Source organism: Haliaeetus leucocephalus, unplaced genomic scaffold, assembly GCF_000737465.1.
Source record: "Haliaeetus leucocephalus isolate CR32 unplaced genomic scaffold, Haliaeetus_leucocephalus-4.0 Scaffold178, whole genome shotgun sequence".
In the NCBI taxonomy this organism is placed as follows: domain Eukaryota; kingdom Metazoa; phylum Chordata; class Aves; order Accipitriformes; family Accipitridae; genus Haliaeetus; species Haliaeetus leucocephalus.
This window is the reverse complement of record NW_010972614.1, coordinates 429,489-447,653: the sequence shown is the minus strand read 5'-3', so window position 1 is coordinate 447,653 and position 18,165 is coordinate 429,489. Positions and strand designations below refer to the sequence as shown.

At 45.3% G+C, this 18,165-nt stretch overlaps 2 protein-coding genes across 4 annotated transcripts in view; one reads left to right on the top strand and one right to left on the bottom strand.

Annotated features, from left to right (window-relative positions):
- LIN54 (lin-54 DREAM MuvB core complex component) overlaps positions 1 to 7,481 on the top strand; it is a 38,720-nt gene extending 31,239 nt beyond the window's left edge. For all 3 annotated transcript variants that reach the window (XM_010564419.1, XM_010564421.1, XM_010564418.1), the window contains 6 exons: positions 1,354 to 1,445; positions 2,744 to 2,815; positions 5,234 to 5,336; positions 5,527 to 5,664; positions 6,347 to 6,549; positions 7,122 to 7,481. In XM_010564419.1, the coding sequence (XP_010562721.1) occupies positions 1,354 to 1,445; positions 2,744 to 2,815; positions 5,234 to 5,336; positions 5,527 to 5,664; positions 6,347 to 6,549; positions 7,122 to 7,323 (810 nt within the window). In that variant the 3' untranslated portion in view covers positions 7,324 to 7,481. The remainder of the gene's footprint in view (positions 1 to 1,353; positions 1,446 to 2,743; positions 2,816 to 5,233; positions 5,337 to 5,526; positions 5,665 to 6,346; positions 6,550 to 7,121) is intronic.
- A 5,715-nt stretch (positions 7,482 to 13,196) lies between these two features.
- Positions 13,197 to 18,150, bottom strand: THAP9 (THAP domain containing 9). The gene is made up of 5 exons (XM_010564434.1): positions 18,071 to 18,150; positions 17,791 to 17,986; positions 17,400 to 17,697; positions 16,460 to 16,613; positions 13,197 to 15,191 (listed from the first exon to the last, which is right to left on the bottom strand). Exons 1-5 carry the CDS (start codon positions 18,148 to 18,150, stop codon positions 13,217 to 13,219), a joined length of 2,703 nt encoding a protein of 900 aa, XP_010562736.1. The 3' UTR covers positions 13,197 to 13,216.
- Positions 18,151 to 18,165: the final 15 nt, after the last annotated feature.

Genomic DNA, 18,165 nt, shown 5'->3' with positions numbered 1-18,165 from the left:
TGGGGGGGGTGTCACAGGTCTCGCTGTCCAGCAGCAGTTTCTGTCCAAGTTCCTCACTTCAGACTTGTAACTGCTTGATTTCATAGACAGTGCTCTGTGTGCTGGTAGGTTTCCCTGTTCTGTGACAGGGTCATCACCACCACCTGGTTGTCTGGGTGCCTGAGACCTTCAGGGCCAGTAAGGAAGGGAGTAATTGGCCTTGTGCCCAGGAATCTTGAGGCCAGTAGTGAGGGGAAGAAGAAATCTGTTTGGTTTGTCTACTTGGTTCACAGGACCTTCAGGGCCTGAGAATGAGGGGAAAGGGAATGAATATGTGACTCGCTTGGTCACAGAGAATGGCTGCTTGCATTATAAAATGGTGTTAGTTACGCTAACCACGTTACCAGTGGTCAGGAGCAAGGGGTACCAGTCACACAAACCCAGGTCTAGGACTAGTTTTTTGCTCTTTGCCAAGGTCTGACCAACATTCAGAATGAAAAGGAGAATAAAAGATATGTTCTGCTGAAGGCTAAGCAGCCAGTCTGTACAAAGACTCTGTCAGCTCATGGCATTACTGGTACCAACCTCATTTCTGGTTCCCTTCTGGTTTTGTCACAGCTGCAGTTTGACCCTGAAGACTTACTGTGTCCTTCCAGTCCACTTCCACAAATCTTAATTTAAACTAAATAATACCATTTGTTGGACCTCTCCTCAGAGGTTTTGTGTTCCAGACACAATCTGTCCCCTTTGGCCTGGCCCCAGTAGGTCCATATGTTATGTGCCAATCTGTCTTCAGAACCTGTCCCAGCAGGAGAAGATGACTGCGTGTAGGTAATCCAAAAGAAGGTAGTCCAAAACAGTGTTGTTTGGCAGGTTCTTATAAGGTTTTGTTATTTTAATGTGAAAAACAAACTGTGGGTCCAGGTATGCAGAGAAGTTGGAATATGAATCATCTTACTTGCTTTTATTTAATTCCGTAATAAGTGGCTTGTATATTAAGGAAGCTACTAAAGTAATTTGTGCAGGAAGTGATCCTGCTCTTTTAGGGGCGGGGTTGCTTAGGAAAAGAAGGGGGGAAATGAGCATCTTTTTAAGAGCTGGAACTGTTTGTGGTCTGAACATTTCTGTGTGTAGTCTCTGTATTATCTGTATGGATGTAGACACTGTAATAGAGAACAAAAATACTATCTGAAATATTTTCATGCTAAGTATTGAGACTGGAGGCTGCTGCCTGGTCCAGGTTCTACAAATGTCTAAAACTGCTTGCAAGCATATTATTTTTATAACAATATCTGGAAAGCTAATTAAAACTACCTACACATCCTCTGTGTATACTCTAATTTATTTTATGCATTACCCTTTTTGTTTTGTTAGCTACAACAATCATCGTATGTATCTATAGCAAGCAACACTGGCTTTACAGGGACATCTAGTATCCAGTCCCAAGCACGGCTACCATTCAATGGGTGAGTGTTTTGCAAAAAATAAAAACCAAACCAAAACAAAAAAACCCAAACCTGTAGTATAGCCTGCTGAATGAGCATCTTCTTTTAGTCCCATTATAAGGAAGGGTGGGAGCTGAGGTGCTGGAGTTTGGTTTGGGGGATTTTCCAAGAAAACCAAGTATACTGTGGTGTGGTTATTACCTCTGACTAAAGGACATGTATCTATCTGACAATTGAGCCAGTCTCTTGATCAAAGCTGTGTTTTCCTTTCTGTTTTTTTGAACTCGTGTAGCAGGAAGTTGACCTGAAAGCTCCCTGTTGCTCATTCTTCATTTTGCATCAGCACCTGGGAGGTACAGACCTCAACTATTTCTTGACATTGGTGGAAAGAGGTGCTGGACAATATAAGAACTAGATGCTTACTTAGCACATGCAGAAATCCAGCTGAACAGCAAAATGGAAGTAAAGCCCAAAATGGATCCTGATAGGAGGATTTGGGTTTTTTTTTTAGTCTTCTATTTTTTCTTTAAGGATGAAAATAATGGCTAACACATATTATTTTCCCTGTGCCAATCCAGCAGGCTTAGCTGTTCTGCACAGTCCTTTTATGTTATTGTTTGCTTGAAATTGTAAATGCCAAGGTGCTTTTTGTTGCTGCAACCTCAACTGATGTAATCTAATCCCAAATCCAGATGCAGCTATTCAAACAAATAGGTTTGATTTAATCTCCCTGGCATTACGTGCAGAAATTGCTGGATAGGCATGGAACGAATCTCATCAAAAGCGATTAGTGACATAAAATCTGAGTTTTAAGAGCAGTTAAAGACTGTGTCTGATATAAAATTTACCTATAAACTGAATACCGTTGGCTTGCTTTCCCATTATTCCAGAGCTGCCTTTTTTTTTTTTTTTTTTTTTTTTTTTAATTAATTCTAACTAGGACAAAAAGAAAGGCACAATCATGTTGTGTGAACCTTGGTTGGATCTAGTCCCTCTGCATGTAGAGGGGTTCTGGGGAAGTTTTCCCTGATTCCAGTTTTCAGTTATGATGCTTCCTCTAGCTTTAAGCCTCATTTCTACTTTAGGCATGCAGCCAGATTTGCAGCAAATAACTCAGCTCTTTCTGGGTTGGAAAGGCACTATATAAAGGCATTATATGTAATAGTTACTTGAACACAGTCAGACAAAAACATAATGCAAGGGGAATATAAAGATTTTTTCAAAGTTTTTATTGGGAGCTATTTACTTGAATTTAAAATGGGAAGAAACTGATAAAACAGTGTGCACGTATATAAATGCACTTTTTTTGCCCTCCCCAGAATAATTCCTTCTGAATCTGCAAACCGCCCCAGGAAGCCTTGCAATTGTACCAAGTCTCTATGTTTGAAATTGTAAGTACAGCTTGTTTTAGTTTTTTTTAAGCCTTATTTTTGACATCACAAATTTATGCCAAGTATCAGAATATAATGTTTTTAAGTATGTCAGAAATGTTATGTCTGGATGCCAGTTTAAGGTTGCTGTTGATATTGGTGGAGATGTTGCAGTGCCTATGTAATTTTGCAACTCCTGTGAGCTGTATGGACCCTAACATTTTATAAATTTCTAACTTTGAAGCCTTGTTGCGTGGTGGAGCCAATTCCACTCAGCAGCTGCAGTTGCGTTGTTGTTGCTATGAGTGAAATGACATCCCAGGGTATCATCAGTGGGCATCTACTATACTTTGGTGAAGCACACCAGTAATACCATGCTGTATCAAGTACTTCAGAAAAATTGGGCTGTGTATCTTTTCTTAAATGTCTGAATAGACAAGTGATTCTTCACTGATAGGTCTGAGTCTTTCTCATCCTCATGAGATATTTTGCTATTCCATTCAGTGTCTTTGTAAGAATTTGACATAAAAGCATTTTAAGTTGAGGAGATGCTAAGTTTCTTTAACTTGAGGCAAAGTCAGTTTACTGATTTTGGGGCAATAACAGGAGATACTGAAATTAACCTGTGGTTCCCTGAATTCTAGACAATGAAGAGGAAATGGTTGGTGTGCTATTCAAAGGGAAAGTGGTGCAACAGTACCTGAACCCAAGTTAAGTTTGTTTAAACTTTCCAGCTTGGGTTTCTTTTCATGTAATACATCCCACCTCTATGTGGGGAGGTGTGCTCTGTGCTTCCTAGCCTCAAAATTGTCTGTTGCGCAGAAGATAGGGTAAACAGGAGATGTGTAGCTGTTTTCTCAGATGTTTTACAACATACATGACTGACTTCATAGTGCCAAATATATGTTAGGTGCCTAGGGTTTTCCACTTATTTTAGTCTTTGGCACATGAATGCTCTAGGAATTATGGGAGAATAATGGCATTGCTAGTGATGCTTTGCACCTTCAGAATGCTGTTTGGAAACAAACTTTTATTGTAAATGACTGTATTTACATCTTTAAGTGGCTAGGCATAGGTGCAGAGCAAATGGCTAATTCACTCTGGCAAAGGTGCCTTCTCACTAGCAAAACCTTTTCCTGTCTGGAAGGGGAGCTGCTTTTTCCCAAATGAATGTTGAAGGTAGGCACATAGCCTATTCTGCAAAGAAGAGAACTCAGAAGTTATTTGCTCGCTGATGCTCTGGGTTGATGCTGGTGCTGTTTGTTTTAGAAACCAGGACCATTCTACTACTGAATTTTAAACAGGACAGAAAAGAGAGCTATTACAGGTTGTAAAAGCTTTTGATGTAGTTTGTCCCTGGCACCATTCAGGATGCTAAAAGTCACCAAAATGCAGTTCAACCAGATAAAGGGTTGAAGTGGACTCCAGGGCAACCCTAATCCTCTTCTTGTAGTGTTACCCTGGGCAAGCCACAGGAAGCCAGTTTTGAAAAGGGTTTGGGTTCCTAAATATGAACATATGCTCCCAGCAGCATTTGAAAAGCAACTGAAGAGGATCAGCAGTTTCCGTCAGCTATAGCTGGAGGTGGTACTGGAAGCATTGAAATGTGCCAGAGTTTGTCATGACCCAAAGCCATGTTTGAGCTGGGGATGTATGTGGTATATCAGATCTGTGGGCTGGTGAGATCTTGGTTTTGGTGGGAGGTAGCAGAGGTACATAAGGGGCATGGCAATGTGATTGGCTTCTCCTGTCAATGATTTGCTGCTTTTTATTCATATACTTGTCCCTTTAAAAAGTCTCTACAGCTTTATCCTCGTTCGGATCCTTTCCCTAATTACCTGTGCTTCAAAGCCTATGAGGTGTACCACTTGTTATTTCTTTTCTATTCTTCCATCCCAGCTTTGGTGAACTCTGCCTCAGTTAACAGCTGCAAACAGTTTATGGGCAAAATTAACCAAAAAAAGGCTCATTGCTGTGTTAGTCAGTTTGCCTGTTGATTATTCCAGTTGCTTGCCTTTTGTTTTGGCTGTATGAGAGCTCCTGAATGCTGACTTAACTGGCTGGGTCAGGAACTTGTTATGAGGTGGCTGCAGCAGGATGGCCCTCAATATATGGGTCAGCCACCCAGGAGTTACCCTAGAAAAAAGTCTCATTAGCTTCTCTTGCTGCGATGGGGACCTGTGCTATATGAACATCAGCTCAGATGGACACCCTTGAGCTATACCTGTGTCTTTAGACAATAACTAGACCTGCGCTAGAGGATTTAGGCCTTGCAATGAGGCTGATACCACTTCTACATGTGGAGTTGAGCATAAGATGACCCTTACCCTTATTGGTGCATGTGCATATCACCAGACTAGGAACTTCTGCTACTGTCATCAGTACTAACGCCAGTGTAATGGTCATGTTTACAAATGCCTTCTGCATCTTCTGTTTCAGGTATTGTGATTGTTTTGCAAACGGTGAATTCTGCAATAACTGCAACTGTACAAATTGTTATAACAACCTGGACCATGAAAATGACAGGCAAAAAGCAATAAAGGTGAGGGGCCTCTTCCCCTGCCCCTGGGATGAAAGCTATTTAGCTTGTGTCTTCTGAAGCTATGGTGTGGGGCAGAGTGGGTGTATAATGCCCTGATCTCTTCCCACGTGCAAGGCTTAAGTTCTTTTATTGCACCTCTGAATTCTGCTCCCCACATGCAGTGACTGACCCTTTGGGTCTGCATTGACAGGCCTGCCTTGACAGAAACCCTGAAGCCTTCAAGCCCAAAATAGGGAAAGGAAAGGAAGGAGAATCAGATCGGAGACACAGCAAAGGGTGTAACTGTAAACGCTCGGGATGTCTCAAAAACTACTGCGAATGTTATGAGGTACGAAGCATTATCTCATCTTAAAGATACTGGCTTTTTCCCTTTAGTGCTGTGACTTCTCTGATTTGCTTTGTCTTTTTTTTGTATTGCTATAATGTTTTCTATTGCTATAATGTTATCTCTTCTTCCAGCAGTTTGCACGTAGAAAGCCATGTATGTGGCAAAATTGATCACTTCTGTTGTATAAGTTTCATTTTAAACCATGTAGCAACTTTGAACTCAGGTTTGGATTTGTCCTTTACTGAAGAGCAGTATTTCCTAAAGAAATCTACTGCACCAAGTCCCTAGGAAGAGTTGAAGCAGCATCCCACAGATGCTGTGGGATAGAACATGTCTGTGGAAGACAAAAGCAAAAGTTGTGTCAGCTAACAGATCAGTTTGGATGTAGAGACAGTGGCAGAGTGACCTCTCTCATAACTCAACAGCCTATATTCCACTGGAAACAGTAGGCTGTTTAAGAAAGCGATGAGTGGGAAACCATTGATTTGCATTTGATTCAAGTATACATTCTGGGAAGGCATCTCAGTTTGAGGTGAGGATTTAGAGAGAAAACTACTACTTGTGCATTTCTTGTAGTGGCTAATTGGTAAGAGATTAAAACATGATCTCCTTTTTGTTGTGGCTTGTCATAAAGGGAGTCAAGGTTGCAACAGGTTTCTCATGTTTTGTTTGTTTCTTTCAGGCAAAAATCATGTGTTCTTCCATATGCAAATGCATTGGCTGTAAAAATTTTGAAGAAAGCCCAGAGCGAAAGACATTGATGCATTTAGCAGATGCTGCAGAAGTTAGGGTCCAGCAGCAGACCGCTGCAAAGACCAAGTTATCTTCCCAGATCTCAGATCTGCTGACAAGGCCAACACCAGCACTCAGCAGTGGTGGCGGGAAGTAAGTTAATGCAGCACCTGGTTTCAGTTGCTTCTAATGTGTTTTTTTTCTGATGTGACAGGTATGTCCCTGTCATCTTTGAGTGTTATCTATGTAAGCTGGAGAAGCAGGAGCGCTCACGTGAATGGAGCTTTTTGTTCATGCAACTGTGCTTTCTGTTGAACCTAGGGTATGCCAAGCTTAGCTGTGTTCAAGCACATAACTAAGCATTGTCTTCTCATGGTTGCCCATGTGCTCAACAGAAAGCGTGAAGTGCAAGTGTCCTGTTTACTGAGAGGATGTAATCTTTGAGCTGCCATTATAGTAAAAGCTGGAGAATTGTTCTATGTACCTGGGCATTTCAAAGTCTATATCAAAATGTACATCAGTGGAGGCAGGCACCAAAGCACAATGGCCCATGAGTTCATTTGGTTGTAACTGTGGCTTATTCACTCCCTGTTGGTTGTCTAAAGGCTCTTGGAAGCAATGAGAGATGAAATCTCATCAGTCCTTGTACTAAAAAGTTGCCCAGCCCTGGAGTTACGTGCATTGTGTGTTTTTGCTGAGAGTGAGTCGATCTTTCTTTGTTTCAGGCTACCCTTTACGTTTGTAACCAAGGAGGTAGCTGATGCAACCTGCGAATGCCTTCTTGCCCAGGCAGAGCAAGCGGAGAAGATGGGCAAGTCAAAAGCTGCAGCAGAGCGCATGATCCTGGAGGAGTTTGGACGCTGTTTGATGAGAGTTATTAACTCTGCAGGGAAGTCCAAAAGTGACACTTGTGCCATGAACTGCTGACTCATGCACATGAGCCACAACGAAGCGGACTGAACAGAACACTTAAGGCACAGGGACACTTTGGTTCGGCATAGAGGATTTAATAATATTTGTTAATTTGGTGCTTGTTGTAAATTGACCTGTGTAAGATTGAAACAAGAAAATCTTTTATAACAAGATGTAGAGCCTTTTAAATCTTAGCTAAATCCTATTCTACTTAAGACAATGCCTAAAGGCCAATTCTTCTTCCCTATGTACAGCTTTTACCTTGGGTTTCTTAAAAATTAGGTGTGTTCTCCCCTTTCCCTCAGAATAATTGCCTGAAGGGCATATATAAATTATTATAATATATATTATTTACAGTGTATGGAGTTGCATCACTTTGTGCATACAGGAAAACACAGGTGATGTCAACAGCCAGGTGATGCTTTGGGTGACAGGCCCGTAATAAGGAGGTATCAGTGTATCCAAGATAGTTCTGAAAGGAAGTGTGTAAAAATAAGCATCTAAGTGGAAGGTAGTACCTGTATTTAGGACCTGACACAGCATGTTACTTTAGTGCATGGAGCACTCTGAAATACCCAGGCAATAATACAGAGGGGTTCCTTGCAGATCTAGCATTGGGCAAGTGGTGGAGAATCTCACTGGAGCGAGGCCCAAGGAGCTTAGAGGCAAATGGAATTAATGGGAATTTTTTGATAGGAATGTAGCTGAGAGCTCAGATGTTTATTAAGCTGGAACTTGAAGGCTAAGACAGTGGCCCATTCTCAGAAGTGAGGAAGGGCAGCCATGCCGCAATGCTGGACTGTCTGCCCAGTGTACAGTGTTACCTAAGTGTGCAGCAGATGGATGTTGTTGCTTAGGTGAAGCTTGGTTTTTCAGAGGTCTGCAGCAGCCTCATCTGTCACTGCAGGTAGGACTGTACAGTCCATTGTGTTTTCTAGGATTGAGCTGTAACCCTGGAAAATTGTTTAAGACTGAGAAGCTAAGATCATGGGAGACAGTGGAACCACAGTTGTCTTAATGAGGACTCGAGACAATCTGCATCCGAATCGACTTGCAAACTCAGGTAGGGATCATGTTCAGCCTGGCTGTGGGTCTTCAGGGTGCTGCTTCTCTGTATGTTGGCAATTTACTTGGCATAAGGTTTTTTTTAGTGTTGTTTAGAATGACTGCGAGAGCTGTGATCAGAGAGGATGCTAGCACAGAATCAGGATTGCTACCAAAACAGATGCACAGATCCTTTTACACGAAGGGGGGCAGGGGGAATCAGCTATAGCTGTGTATAGACTAGGGCAGGGGATTTTTTTTCAGTATTTGTTGTAGGCAATCTCAGATCACATTTCTGATAGTGGAACACATTTGCAAAATTAACCTGGTAGGTTACTTACCTGTGTTTCATCACAGGCATTTTTATTACCTATCTCACTGCACCCTGAAGTAGCTAGATTTTTCCAAAAGGGATTTTGTATTCCTCACATAAAGCTGTAAATACATGCAGCAGAGCTCTTCCTTCAGGTTTTCTAGCATGGCCAGGCTGGTGAAAGGTAGGGGCTAGGCAAACCAGCAGCAGAGCTAAGTGCCTACATGTGTGATGGCAGTACGATGGGAGGACGCTTCCACTCCTGTCTTCACCCCACGGTCCTGTGCACTGAGCAGAAGGCCCTTTCTCCTTGACCCTTCTCTGGTTTCTCCTTGAAATACCTTGGGGGCACAAAGGGCCTGGGAGGTGGCCAGCAGCAGTGGTGGGCCTGTTGAGTGGCCATTTCATACAAGGTTTGACCTGCTAGTCACCATCTGAAGGGCTCTGTCTGCTATTAATATCTCCCTGAGCATAAATAGCAAGTATGTTTGTGCAAATCTCTGAAAAGGGAATCCACCTCTTGTGTAAGTAAATGCCATTTTTTTCATAATTAGGGCTTGGGTTTACTAAAAAATCAGTGCAGTAACTTTACATGTAGATAGTGCGGATATTCAGTTTACTTCTAGTGACCTAATACAGTATGCCCAGTAAGATTTGTATAAATGTAAATTAGTGTAAGTGAATAAAGTAATACCTACTTATGTTATTTTTCAAACAGATTGCAATATGCCTTCTTTTGTTTAGACTTCAATCCATGTTAATTTTGTATATATTCCATGTCTTACTCTAAATTGCACCTTTTGTGATGTGTATTTATATACAGTGTGCAAAAACACTTGTGAAATTTAGATTACAGTTGTAATTATGTATGATGGCATTGCTTGAGAATATTTTGCTTGTAAAGACTTTGAAGGTGCAATCAAATGCTCTTAGTTCTTCTATTTTGTTTTGAACAAGCTTTCTCAAATATTAAGCTTGGATTCCTCTCTCCACTTTCCCTGGTGTAGAATGTGTGAATTGGTTTTTGTACTTCCTTAGCCATTTGCATCAAACTGCTGGACAAGATAAGTTCATCCAGTTACATGAAAATAATTGGGAATGGAGCAAGAGTTCATTTTCTAGTTCTGTTTACATCTGAAAGTAGAAAAATTAAATTTATATTTACTAGACCTATTCAAAGGATACACTTTTCTATATTGTACAAATAAAACAGTCAGATAAATCACAAAGAAAAATAAACATTTATACTATTCTGTAAATATGATTTTTTTTTGCACTCCTTTCCTTCAACACTGACAAATATACACAGAAGATTTTCACTGAAATATCAAAATAAATCTGTTAACGCTAGGCCCACTTCTGATGCAAGTACTGGCCTGGATCTTCAGTATGAGATTTGAATCCTACCAGAGATAAACCCATGGTTACTGGTGTACTGTTATTCATGCATAGCAATTCATGCCACATTGTGGCACAATTCATAAAGGGCCAAAATGTGTCAACCAAGCCAGCACCAGATAGTTGAGAAATTTCTCAATTTCTTTTAAACTATTTAATGAGAGAGCATAGTTTTTTCACATGCACTGGCTGGACAAGAGTTAGGCTCAGACTGAGCAAAAAAATGTGCACGGCCATTCTGCAGCACCCTTGAAGACAGCAGAGTGCTACACAGAACTCCCTGAAGACCCTGGGCAAAACTTTGTTGAGAGCCTTAGACTGATTGTTAGCAGGATGCAATGCACTGGTTTCTGGTGGCATTTGTGTCTGTTTATGTCTTTCTTGGGGAGGAGGTTTGTGAGCAGCTCTTGCAAAGCTGTATTAGTTGGTTGCATTAAGGAATACAAGTCAGTTAAGAGAGCTTGTGGTTTGTTTCTGCGAAGTAAAACCTGAGGGTGGGGGGTTGTGCATCCACTTTCTATGTTCAGCTTTTAGCAGCTTGGTAAATATACTATACGATAAATGCTCAGGGAGTCTTAGGAGTCTTGTTAGGATGTTGAGCGAACAGAAGATGTTAGGGGACTAAGCTTTTCCCCCCCTATCACACCAGCTGCTGTGAGGGAAGGCTGTCATGTTAAGCTGCAGTAGAGGACTGAGAGAAGGAATGAGGTGCTCAAAGTGACTGAGGGGTGTATTTGTATGCTAGCAAGAGTCGGGATGTTTCAGAGAGAGATGGTGAACATCTGAGCAAGGAGTTGCTGAGAAGAGAAAATAGCGTCCAAAAGACACAGTGGGAAAGAGTGGTGCAGAAAATCACTTGGTTGCAGTTGTGGAGTTATGAATGCTGGAAAATTCCACTGAAACCTGATAGTTCCTGTGGTGTGAGTACAGCCAGCAGTATCTGTTGTGGACAACAGCAGGTCTGTATTTTTGGAAAATAATGGCAATTGGTACAGGGTTCCTGTAACAGTTGTCAAGCTTTCTTACAATACTTGATAGCTTTGTAAATTAGGTAACTACCACTTTTGTCTAATAATGTGCTTTTGCTCAAATGCCATCCTACCAAGTCCTATACCTCAACATCTCTTGAAAACCTCTGTCATCAACATTTCAGTGAATTACAAAAGGATATGTGAACTGTGGTGGTCATGGGTACAGGCAGGTCAGCCACAGGAATGCATAGAGCCTGAAGTCAGCTTATCTGCGCAGCAGTCTCCGGCTCAGTTCACCAATTGGCAGCAACTGCACAAAACCCATGAGAAATTCAGAGATGGGGAAGCCCCATGTGCAGCATGCCTGCCATGTTCACAACTTCACCCCAGCAGCCAGGAGCTCATGTACATCTTTGTGCAAGAGCTTTCTGTTCAGGAGGCAGTGCAGTATGAATCAGGCAAGACAAGGCTCCCTCAGATGTAAACAAGAAGTGGAAGCAGCCTTATATCCAGCCAAAAAAATTGCACAGTGAGGAAGTGCCTGTTCGCTATGGCTCAGCTCATATTGGAGCTGGAGGTTTAGGCAATGCAAATGTTACAACATTACATGAGTGCAACCAATCTACCACTGGCACTTCAGCATTTTGCCAGTTTTCCAAAAAATCTCATATATATGGGAGGGAAATAGTTATCTGGAGAGTCTCTTGTAGCTGGAATGGCTCCATGAAAGTGATGGCTTCAGCATGGCTTTTTGCTTAGGCAATTGGACTGGAAAAAAAGTCTAGAGGTTTTGGTTTGCTACTCCCAGTAGAGAACATGTGAAGTTGTGCTGCTGATCTCAAAGCAGAGCTTGAGGAATTGAATGCAGCAGCTCTGCTCCCACCATGAGTGAGTAGGACTAAGGGGAAGAGGAAGAGCCCAAACTGACCAGGGACAGTTTTGTCAAGTCACTGGTAGGCAAAATGGCACCTTGAATATTATTCCTGTCCTAGGACACAGTGGATCACCATTTTTCATCCCATCTCCAACATGTAGCTCAAAAGTAGCTGAATGGCCAGAGTTTTGTGGGAAATAGTTGCCTTCCATCTCTATGGATGCAACTGCTGTTCTGCATGGCAAAGGGAAGCCATTTAGCAGCAGTTATGCCAAACTTCACTATTCCAGGTAAAGCACTGCCTACCAAGGCAGCTTCCTTGCCACGGAAATTGACTGAAGAATCCTGTCCTACTTGGTGGCATCAAATCTATGATTCAAGTAATCAATAGAAACAACACCTGAAAAGGTGCCTTGGGTTGCAGGACACATGCCAGCTCTGGGAGGATGGGGCCATGTGGCACGGTTGAGTGCGTGACCTGATGGGGCCAAGTTAATGGGACCTGAAATGCTTGCCCTGCTGCAGCACACCCATATGCTGGTGCCTGGGGCTCCTGCCCAGAGAGGAGGGTGTCAGTGCCCCTGGGTACCGCTGGGCACAAGAAGCCTGGTCACAACCTCAGTGCTGCCCTCTCACCTTCATGGACAACAGCCTTCTCTGCTTAGTATCCACTACCCTCCTTGTAAAACGTGGGCCTTTAGGGGTGCAGTTTGATAACTGTAGTCCCCCCTCCAGGGGATCTAGACTTAAACAGCTTCTTTAGCTGTTTGATGAGACATGTAGGAGTGGAGATTGGAGCTTGTGTACAACTTGAGTGCTATTTTCTTTTCACGTCTTTATTTTCTTTTTTAAGTAAAAGCTCTGCAAGCTTTCTTGCCTCCAGCTTTTTTAAAGCAGATCTGCTTTGGTGAAATCAGATTGCCAGGACATATGATCCCCCCAGTCACATGGAAGATGCATCAGTTTTCTCCTGGCAAGAGCACTCACAGCACTAAACCACCCAGCACCTCCAGGAGACATGTTGCAGTGTCCCCTACCACTTTCCCAGGCACCTTGTGCAACTGTTGCTCATCCTGACCTGCCACAAGAGTCTCATGAAATATGTGGCTGCTTTGCAGGATTGTTAGATGAAACACAGGATCAGACGAACTTCCTTGCTTTGCTTAGCCAAACTGATCAGATGGCTTGCAGTGGCCCAACACATCACTGCTTATCAACACCAGTTTTGCCAGCCAAATCTTGGGAAGACACCACATTTCCTCACATGTATTGCTTAGATACAGCCATCCTTGGAACAGCAGTAAGTACTCATGACCCTGTGTGGGTTTGGCTTGACTGACAGTTACCCAATGGCAATGGAGACAAATGTTTTCCCTTCAGTCTCTTCAATCTGTGCCTTCCACAATGGTATTTCAAGTTCAGGTGTTTGGCATGGTGTTTGGCATGGTTTGTTCTGATGTTTAAGTAACATCGTGTTATTTCCTTTACTAAGATTGTGTAGTGATTGTTGACACCCAACTCCCCATCAAGTAAATGGTTCGTGAGGGTGGGGAAGAGGGGACTTTCTCCCAGAAGCTCCTGGAAGACTTTCTGTTCTAGAAACAAATGCCATAGCTTGGTGTTTTTGTTGTCATCTCCTACTTTGCCATACTGGTTTAGGACTTGTTCCGAAATGCTTGTTATGTGGTACACGCTTGCCGAGGGCAGACTTACTCTACCTAACTTTTTTACATAGAGCACTGACCCACATCTTAGCCTGCTCTCATCTGAGTCAAAGAGGGAAGCAAGACAAGTCTCGCATTGCAAGCCAAAGGCTAATTGCTCAGCAATGAAGCCCGCAGTGCAGGTGATGCTCTGTGCATGCAGCGATAGGTCTGTCAGCGCGTTACTCAGTGCAGAGCCATGCAAAAGAAGGCCTGCACAATAGGGGTACTCTGTTGCCAGTGTCCTCCCATGAGCTGGGTTATATTGAGCACAAACGCTGCCAAGGGTCAGATCTCTCCTACGAGACAGGGATATGTCCAAGGAGCTCGTATTGCCTGAGCCACCGCTGTGTGGTGAGCCTGGCACCAGGCTGCAGCTAGCTAGCAATTTGTGATAAGCAGCCTGGAACACACTGCAGGTGGGGCTACCATTGCTGCCGCAGGCTTGCTGGAGGGCCCTCAGAAAGAGCTCCAGTGGGTCAAGGCTGAAGGCATAGGTCAGGAGGTGGTGGGAGGGAGTGCCTTCTGGACACACATAGTTGGTGTAAAGCCACTTGAGGCTTTCGGCATTGAGCAAGAAACTCAAAAATCCTAGTTTGCGTTTGCTCTTAATAACATATCTCCCCATAGAGTCTGTTAAGGTGACGAAGAAGCTCTTGGCCTCATTAAAGAGGTGGGTTATTTTGGTGTAATTTCCAGCTAGTAAAGGCTCCTTAAGTCCCCTTCCATAGGGACCTCTGCCATGAAATACATCACACAGATGGCTCATCAAACGCACAAACTTGACGGTACCGCTGCAGTTCTGGAATGAGGCCAGGCCCAGCTTCTGGAGGTGTTCCAGCGCGTCAGCAACACCCTCGCTGAACAACAGGGTAGCAAGGTTGATCTTTAGGTGGTAACTCTCCTTACTCCCAGGTCCACCTGACTTGCGACTGCATGGCTCTAATACCCTCTGCTCCCGCAAAGCTGCCAGCTCCACCACATGCTGCCACTGCACAGTGTCACTGAGCCACTCTATCTTCTGGAAGCACTGCAGAGCATTCCTTATCAGCTGGAGCACATGGCAAATGTCAAAGAAGTATGTGATACTGTGAGCAGAGCCGGGCGGATGCTGGAAAGTGCACTGAATGCTTTCAGGATCTATCCTGATCCCCAGAGCTCTGGCAGTCTCAGCACCATGAGCAGTGGCGCCTGATGTCACAGCCAGCACCGTGATGCCAATGTTGTTCAGCTTATTGATAGTCTGACGAAGCAGCTGAGCAATTAAGTGGCCGGTTGTGCTGTTCACAAAGAAGTAGCCAAGTGGAGCTGTCCAGGGACTTGAGATGCCAACTGCCATGAGGATTATTGCTTCTGAGGCTAGCGGAGCTTCATCAGCATCGAGGATGCCTGCTCCCAAGTCAACAAAGCCTGTCAAGCGCTGGGTCTGTGGGTCCCACTCCTGCTGCTTCTGCAGGGACATGTCTTGCACCATCAGGGCACAGCAGCAGTAGGCCTGTTCCCCTCTCTCCACCTTTTCCTGAAGGCGGAGAAAAATGTCGTTGCTGAAGCCTGCAGCAGCCTCATTATTAGACAGCCAACTGGAAAAAAAGGGAGGATGCTATTAGATGTGATTCTGAGAAAACTGAAGCAACAGGCAGAACCTTTGACCACTTAGGACATGGTCAGCCATGTCTGGAGCTGCAGAGCAGGCTAAGACAGAGTATAAAGCAAGCAACCCTGCTTTTCTTAATGCATAGCCTGAGTTTCTTTTCTCGCCCCCTCACGTTGGAGAAGTTTGTGAAGGACTGTCTCCCATGGGAGGGACCCCATGGTGGAGCAGGGGAGGAGTGAGGAGTCCTCCCCCTGAGGAGGAAGGAGCGGCAGAGACAAGGTGTGATGAACTGACCCCAACCCCTGTTCCCCTGCGCCGTCGGGGGGAGGAGGTGGAGAGAACCAGGAGTGGGGTTGAGCCGGGAAGGAGGGAGGGGTGGGGGGAAAGTGTTCTAAGGTTTGGTTTTACTTCTCATTATCCTTGTTTCAATTTGATTGGTGGTAAATTAAATTGATTTTCTTTTTTTCCCAAGTCAAGTCTGGTTTTTGCCCATGACCATAAGTGGTGAGTGATCCCTCCCTGTTCTTGTCTTGAGGTATGAGTGTTTCTTTGTACTTCCTCCTCCCCATCCCCCGGGGGAGGGGGGAGGAGTGAGTGAGCAGCTTCATGGTGCTTTGTTGCCGGCTGGGCTTAAACCATGACAATAGTCCTATTGGTTTTGATTTCCTCTACTGATGCTTGTTCCTGCCTGAGTGTCCTCACTTGTTTTTTGCTGTTGGTGGAATACTGCAGGTGATCCCTTAACACTGCCTCCTGTTGCTGCTTTTTAGATGACCTTACTTGTATTTGCCCTTCTTTCCACTATTTAGTTCACCCATCCCCTCTCGCAAGCCTACACTCCACATCACAGGGCAAGACCATGTGCCAATGTGGTAAAGCACCTCTGCTTTTTGTATTCCTCCTTCCTCCCCAGTGAACACTAAAACATTTACAGACCCTACAGCAGCTGAGGCCCTGAAATGTAGCTTTTTTCACACCCGTACCCGTCTGGGAATACTTAGCAAACTCCACACTTACTCTAATGTGAGGAATGTGTTATTCTCATGCTGTCACCCAGATGCATGAACACATACCAGCTCTCTGAGATGAGGGGTATCAATATTTCTTGACATTTGCTTCCCACTCTGCTTCTGTTACTAAAGCAAAGCAGGGAAAAACTACTACTGCTGAATGGTTTCAGGACAGATCTGTTACACTGTTTCTACATGAGTACCTGGAAGTACATTGAGAATGCATGAATGAATAAAAACTTGCTTTGTCAGGCTGTAAGGATGAGGGAGGGGAAAAATCTTCCGTAGATAATCATAGGCCTTAATATGGTAGAGGTGGAGAATACAAGCAAATTGCCTCATTTCTGGTGAGTATTCTGCCATCTGCCTCCAGCTGTGCAACTCACAAGGCAAATCTGCTTAAAAAAAAGAGATCAGCTTTAGTGAAGCAAATAAATAGCTGATAACACAACAGCAATGCATAGTACAAACACATTGCAGAATACAAGGCAACAGGGCAGCCTCTGGAACCACTCAGTCCTGAAGTCTGGTGTGAGGTGTAGAGCTCAGCAACACTATCACCATGTCTCCTCTTCCTGGAGACAGGCAGTGGCCAGGGAGTGTATGCCTTACCATGCTGCCCGAGGCTGAGTCCCCAACACGTCTTTCCCCTCTTTTATCTAATGCCATTCCACAGTTTTGAGTAAAGACCGTGTCTCACATGTGGGTGCTGCTTAAAAATTGGCCTAACAGGAGAAAAGCCATTAACTTATGGTTGACTCTGCAATTTGAAATGGCTTCTTCAGGTTATATTATTAACGTTAACAGAGCTGGCCTCTGGACAGCACAAAAGACAAGGTTTTCTGAGTTAAATATGCTGTATTCTTGAGTCATCTGTCAGCTGAATGGTGGCACGGTTTGATTTCACAGCTTTGGTTACAGGTCTGACCCGAGCACCGTAGCCAGCCTCAAGTAATCGAGTTTTTCAGGAAGACTTTAGTTCTTTGCAGAATTGGTTGTTGCATTCCAGACCTACAAACTGCAAAGCCTTGGTAGGCTACCTACAAACTCCAGTGCCTTACAGCATCGGGCCTAGGAGTCCAACAGTTGGGGATTACTGACACCGTCAAGTCAGATACAGGAAACCGGGGAACGGGAGCGCAGACCCTGAAGTACTCCGCCTTAGCAGACGCCCCCGGCAGTACCTGAAAACTGGGCCTGCAGCAAACTCACGGTTTCCTCAGAAAGCTGCTGCTTCTCCGCCAGCTCCTGGAGGATGTTCGCCACCGTTCTGGGCCGGTGCGCGCGGGAGCACCTCCCGGCCGCAGGAGGCGGCGGCGGCGGCGGCTCCAGCGGCGGCCGTGGCTCCCCGCCCGCTGCCTGCTGCCCCTTCAGGCTGTAGTTGTGGTCCCCGGCGGCGACCCCGGCGAGGGGGCTGGGGAGAGGCTGCTTCAGGGCTCGGACGGGCGGCCCGCTCCTCCGGCCGGCGCCCAGCGGCTCCTGGCGGGGAAGGGAGAGGGGAGGTCACCGCACACCGACGCGACGCGGCCCGGCTCGGGGCGGGGAGAGGGGAGCGCGGCCGCCAGCCGCACGCACCGGGTGGGGGAAGCGGGAGGGCACGGCCCCCCGCCGCAGCTTCCGCCGCAGCCCGTAGCGCTCGAAGTCGGCCTCGGCGAAGTGCCGCGAGCAGAGGATGGCCCCGGGGCCGGGCCGCCAGGCCTGGCGGCTCCGCGGGTCCACGCGGTTCACGGCGCGGATCCACTCGCGGCGCTGCGCGGCGTCCACCGGGAACCTGGGGCAGACGGAGAGAGAGAGCGGGAGGCGAGGGTGGGCGGGCGGGGCCCGGAACGCCGCCGCGGGGGACGGCCGCACTCACTGGTGGAAGGAGATGCCGCGCTCCCGGCTCCGCCCGTTGTCGCGGGCGGTACAGCCCAGCGCCGAGCAGCTCCGCGTCATGGCTGCCCCGCCGCC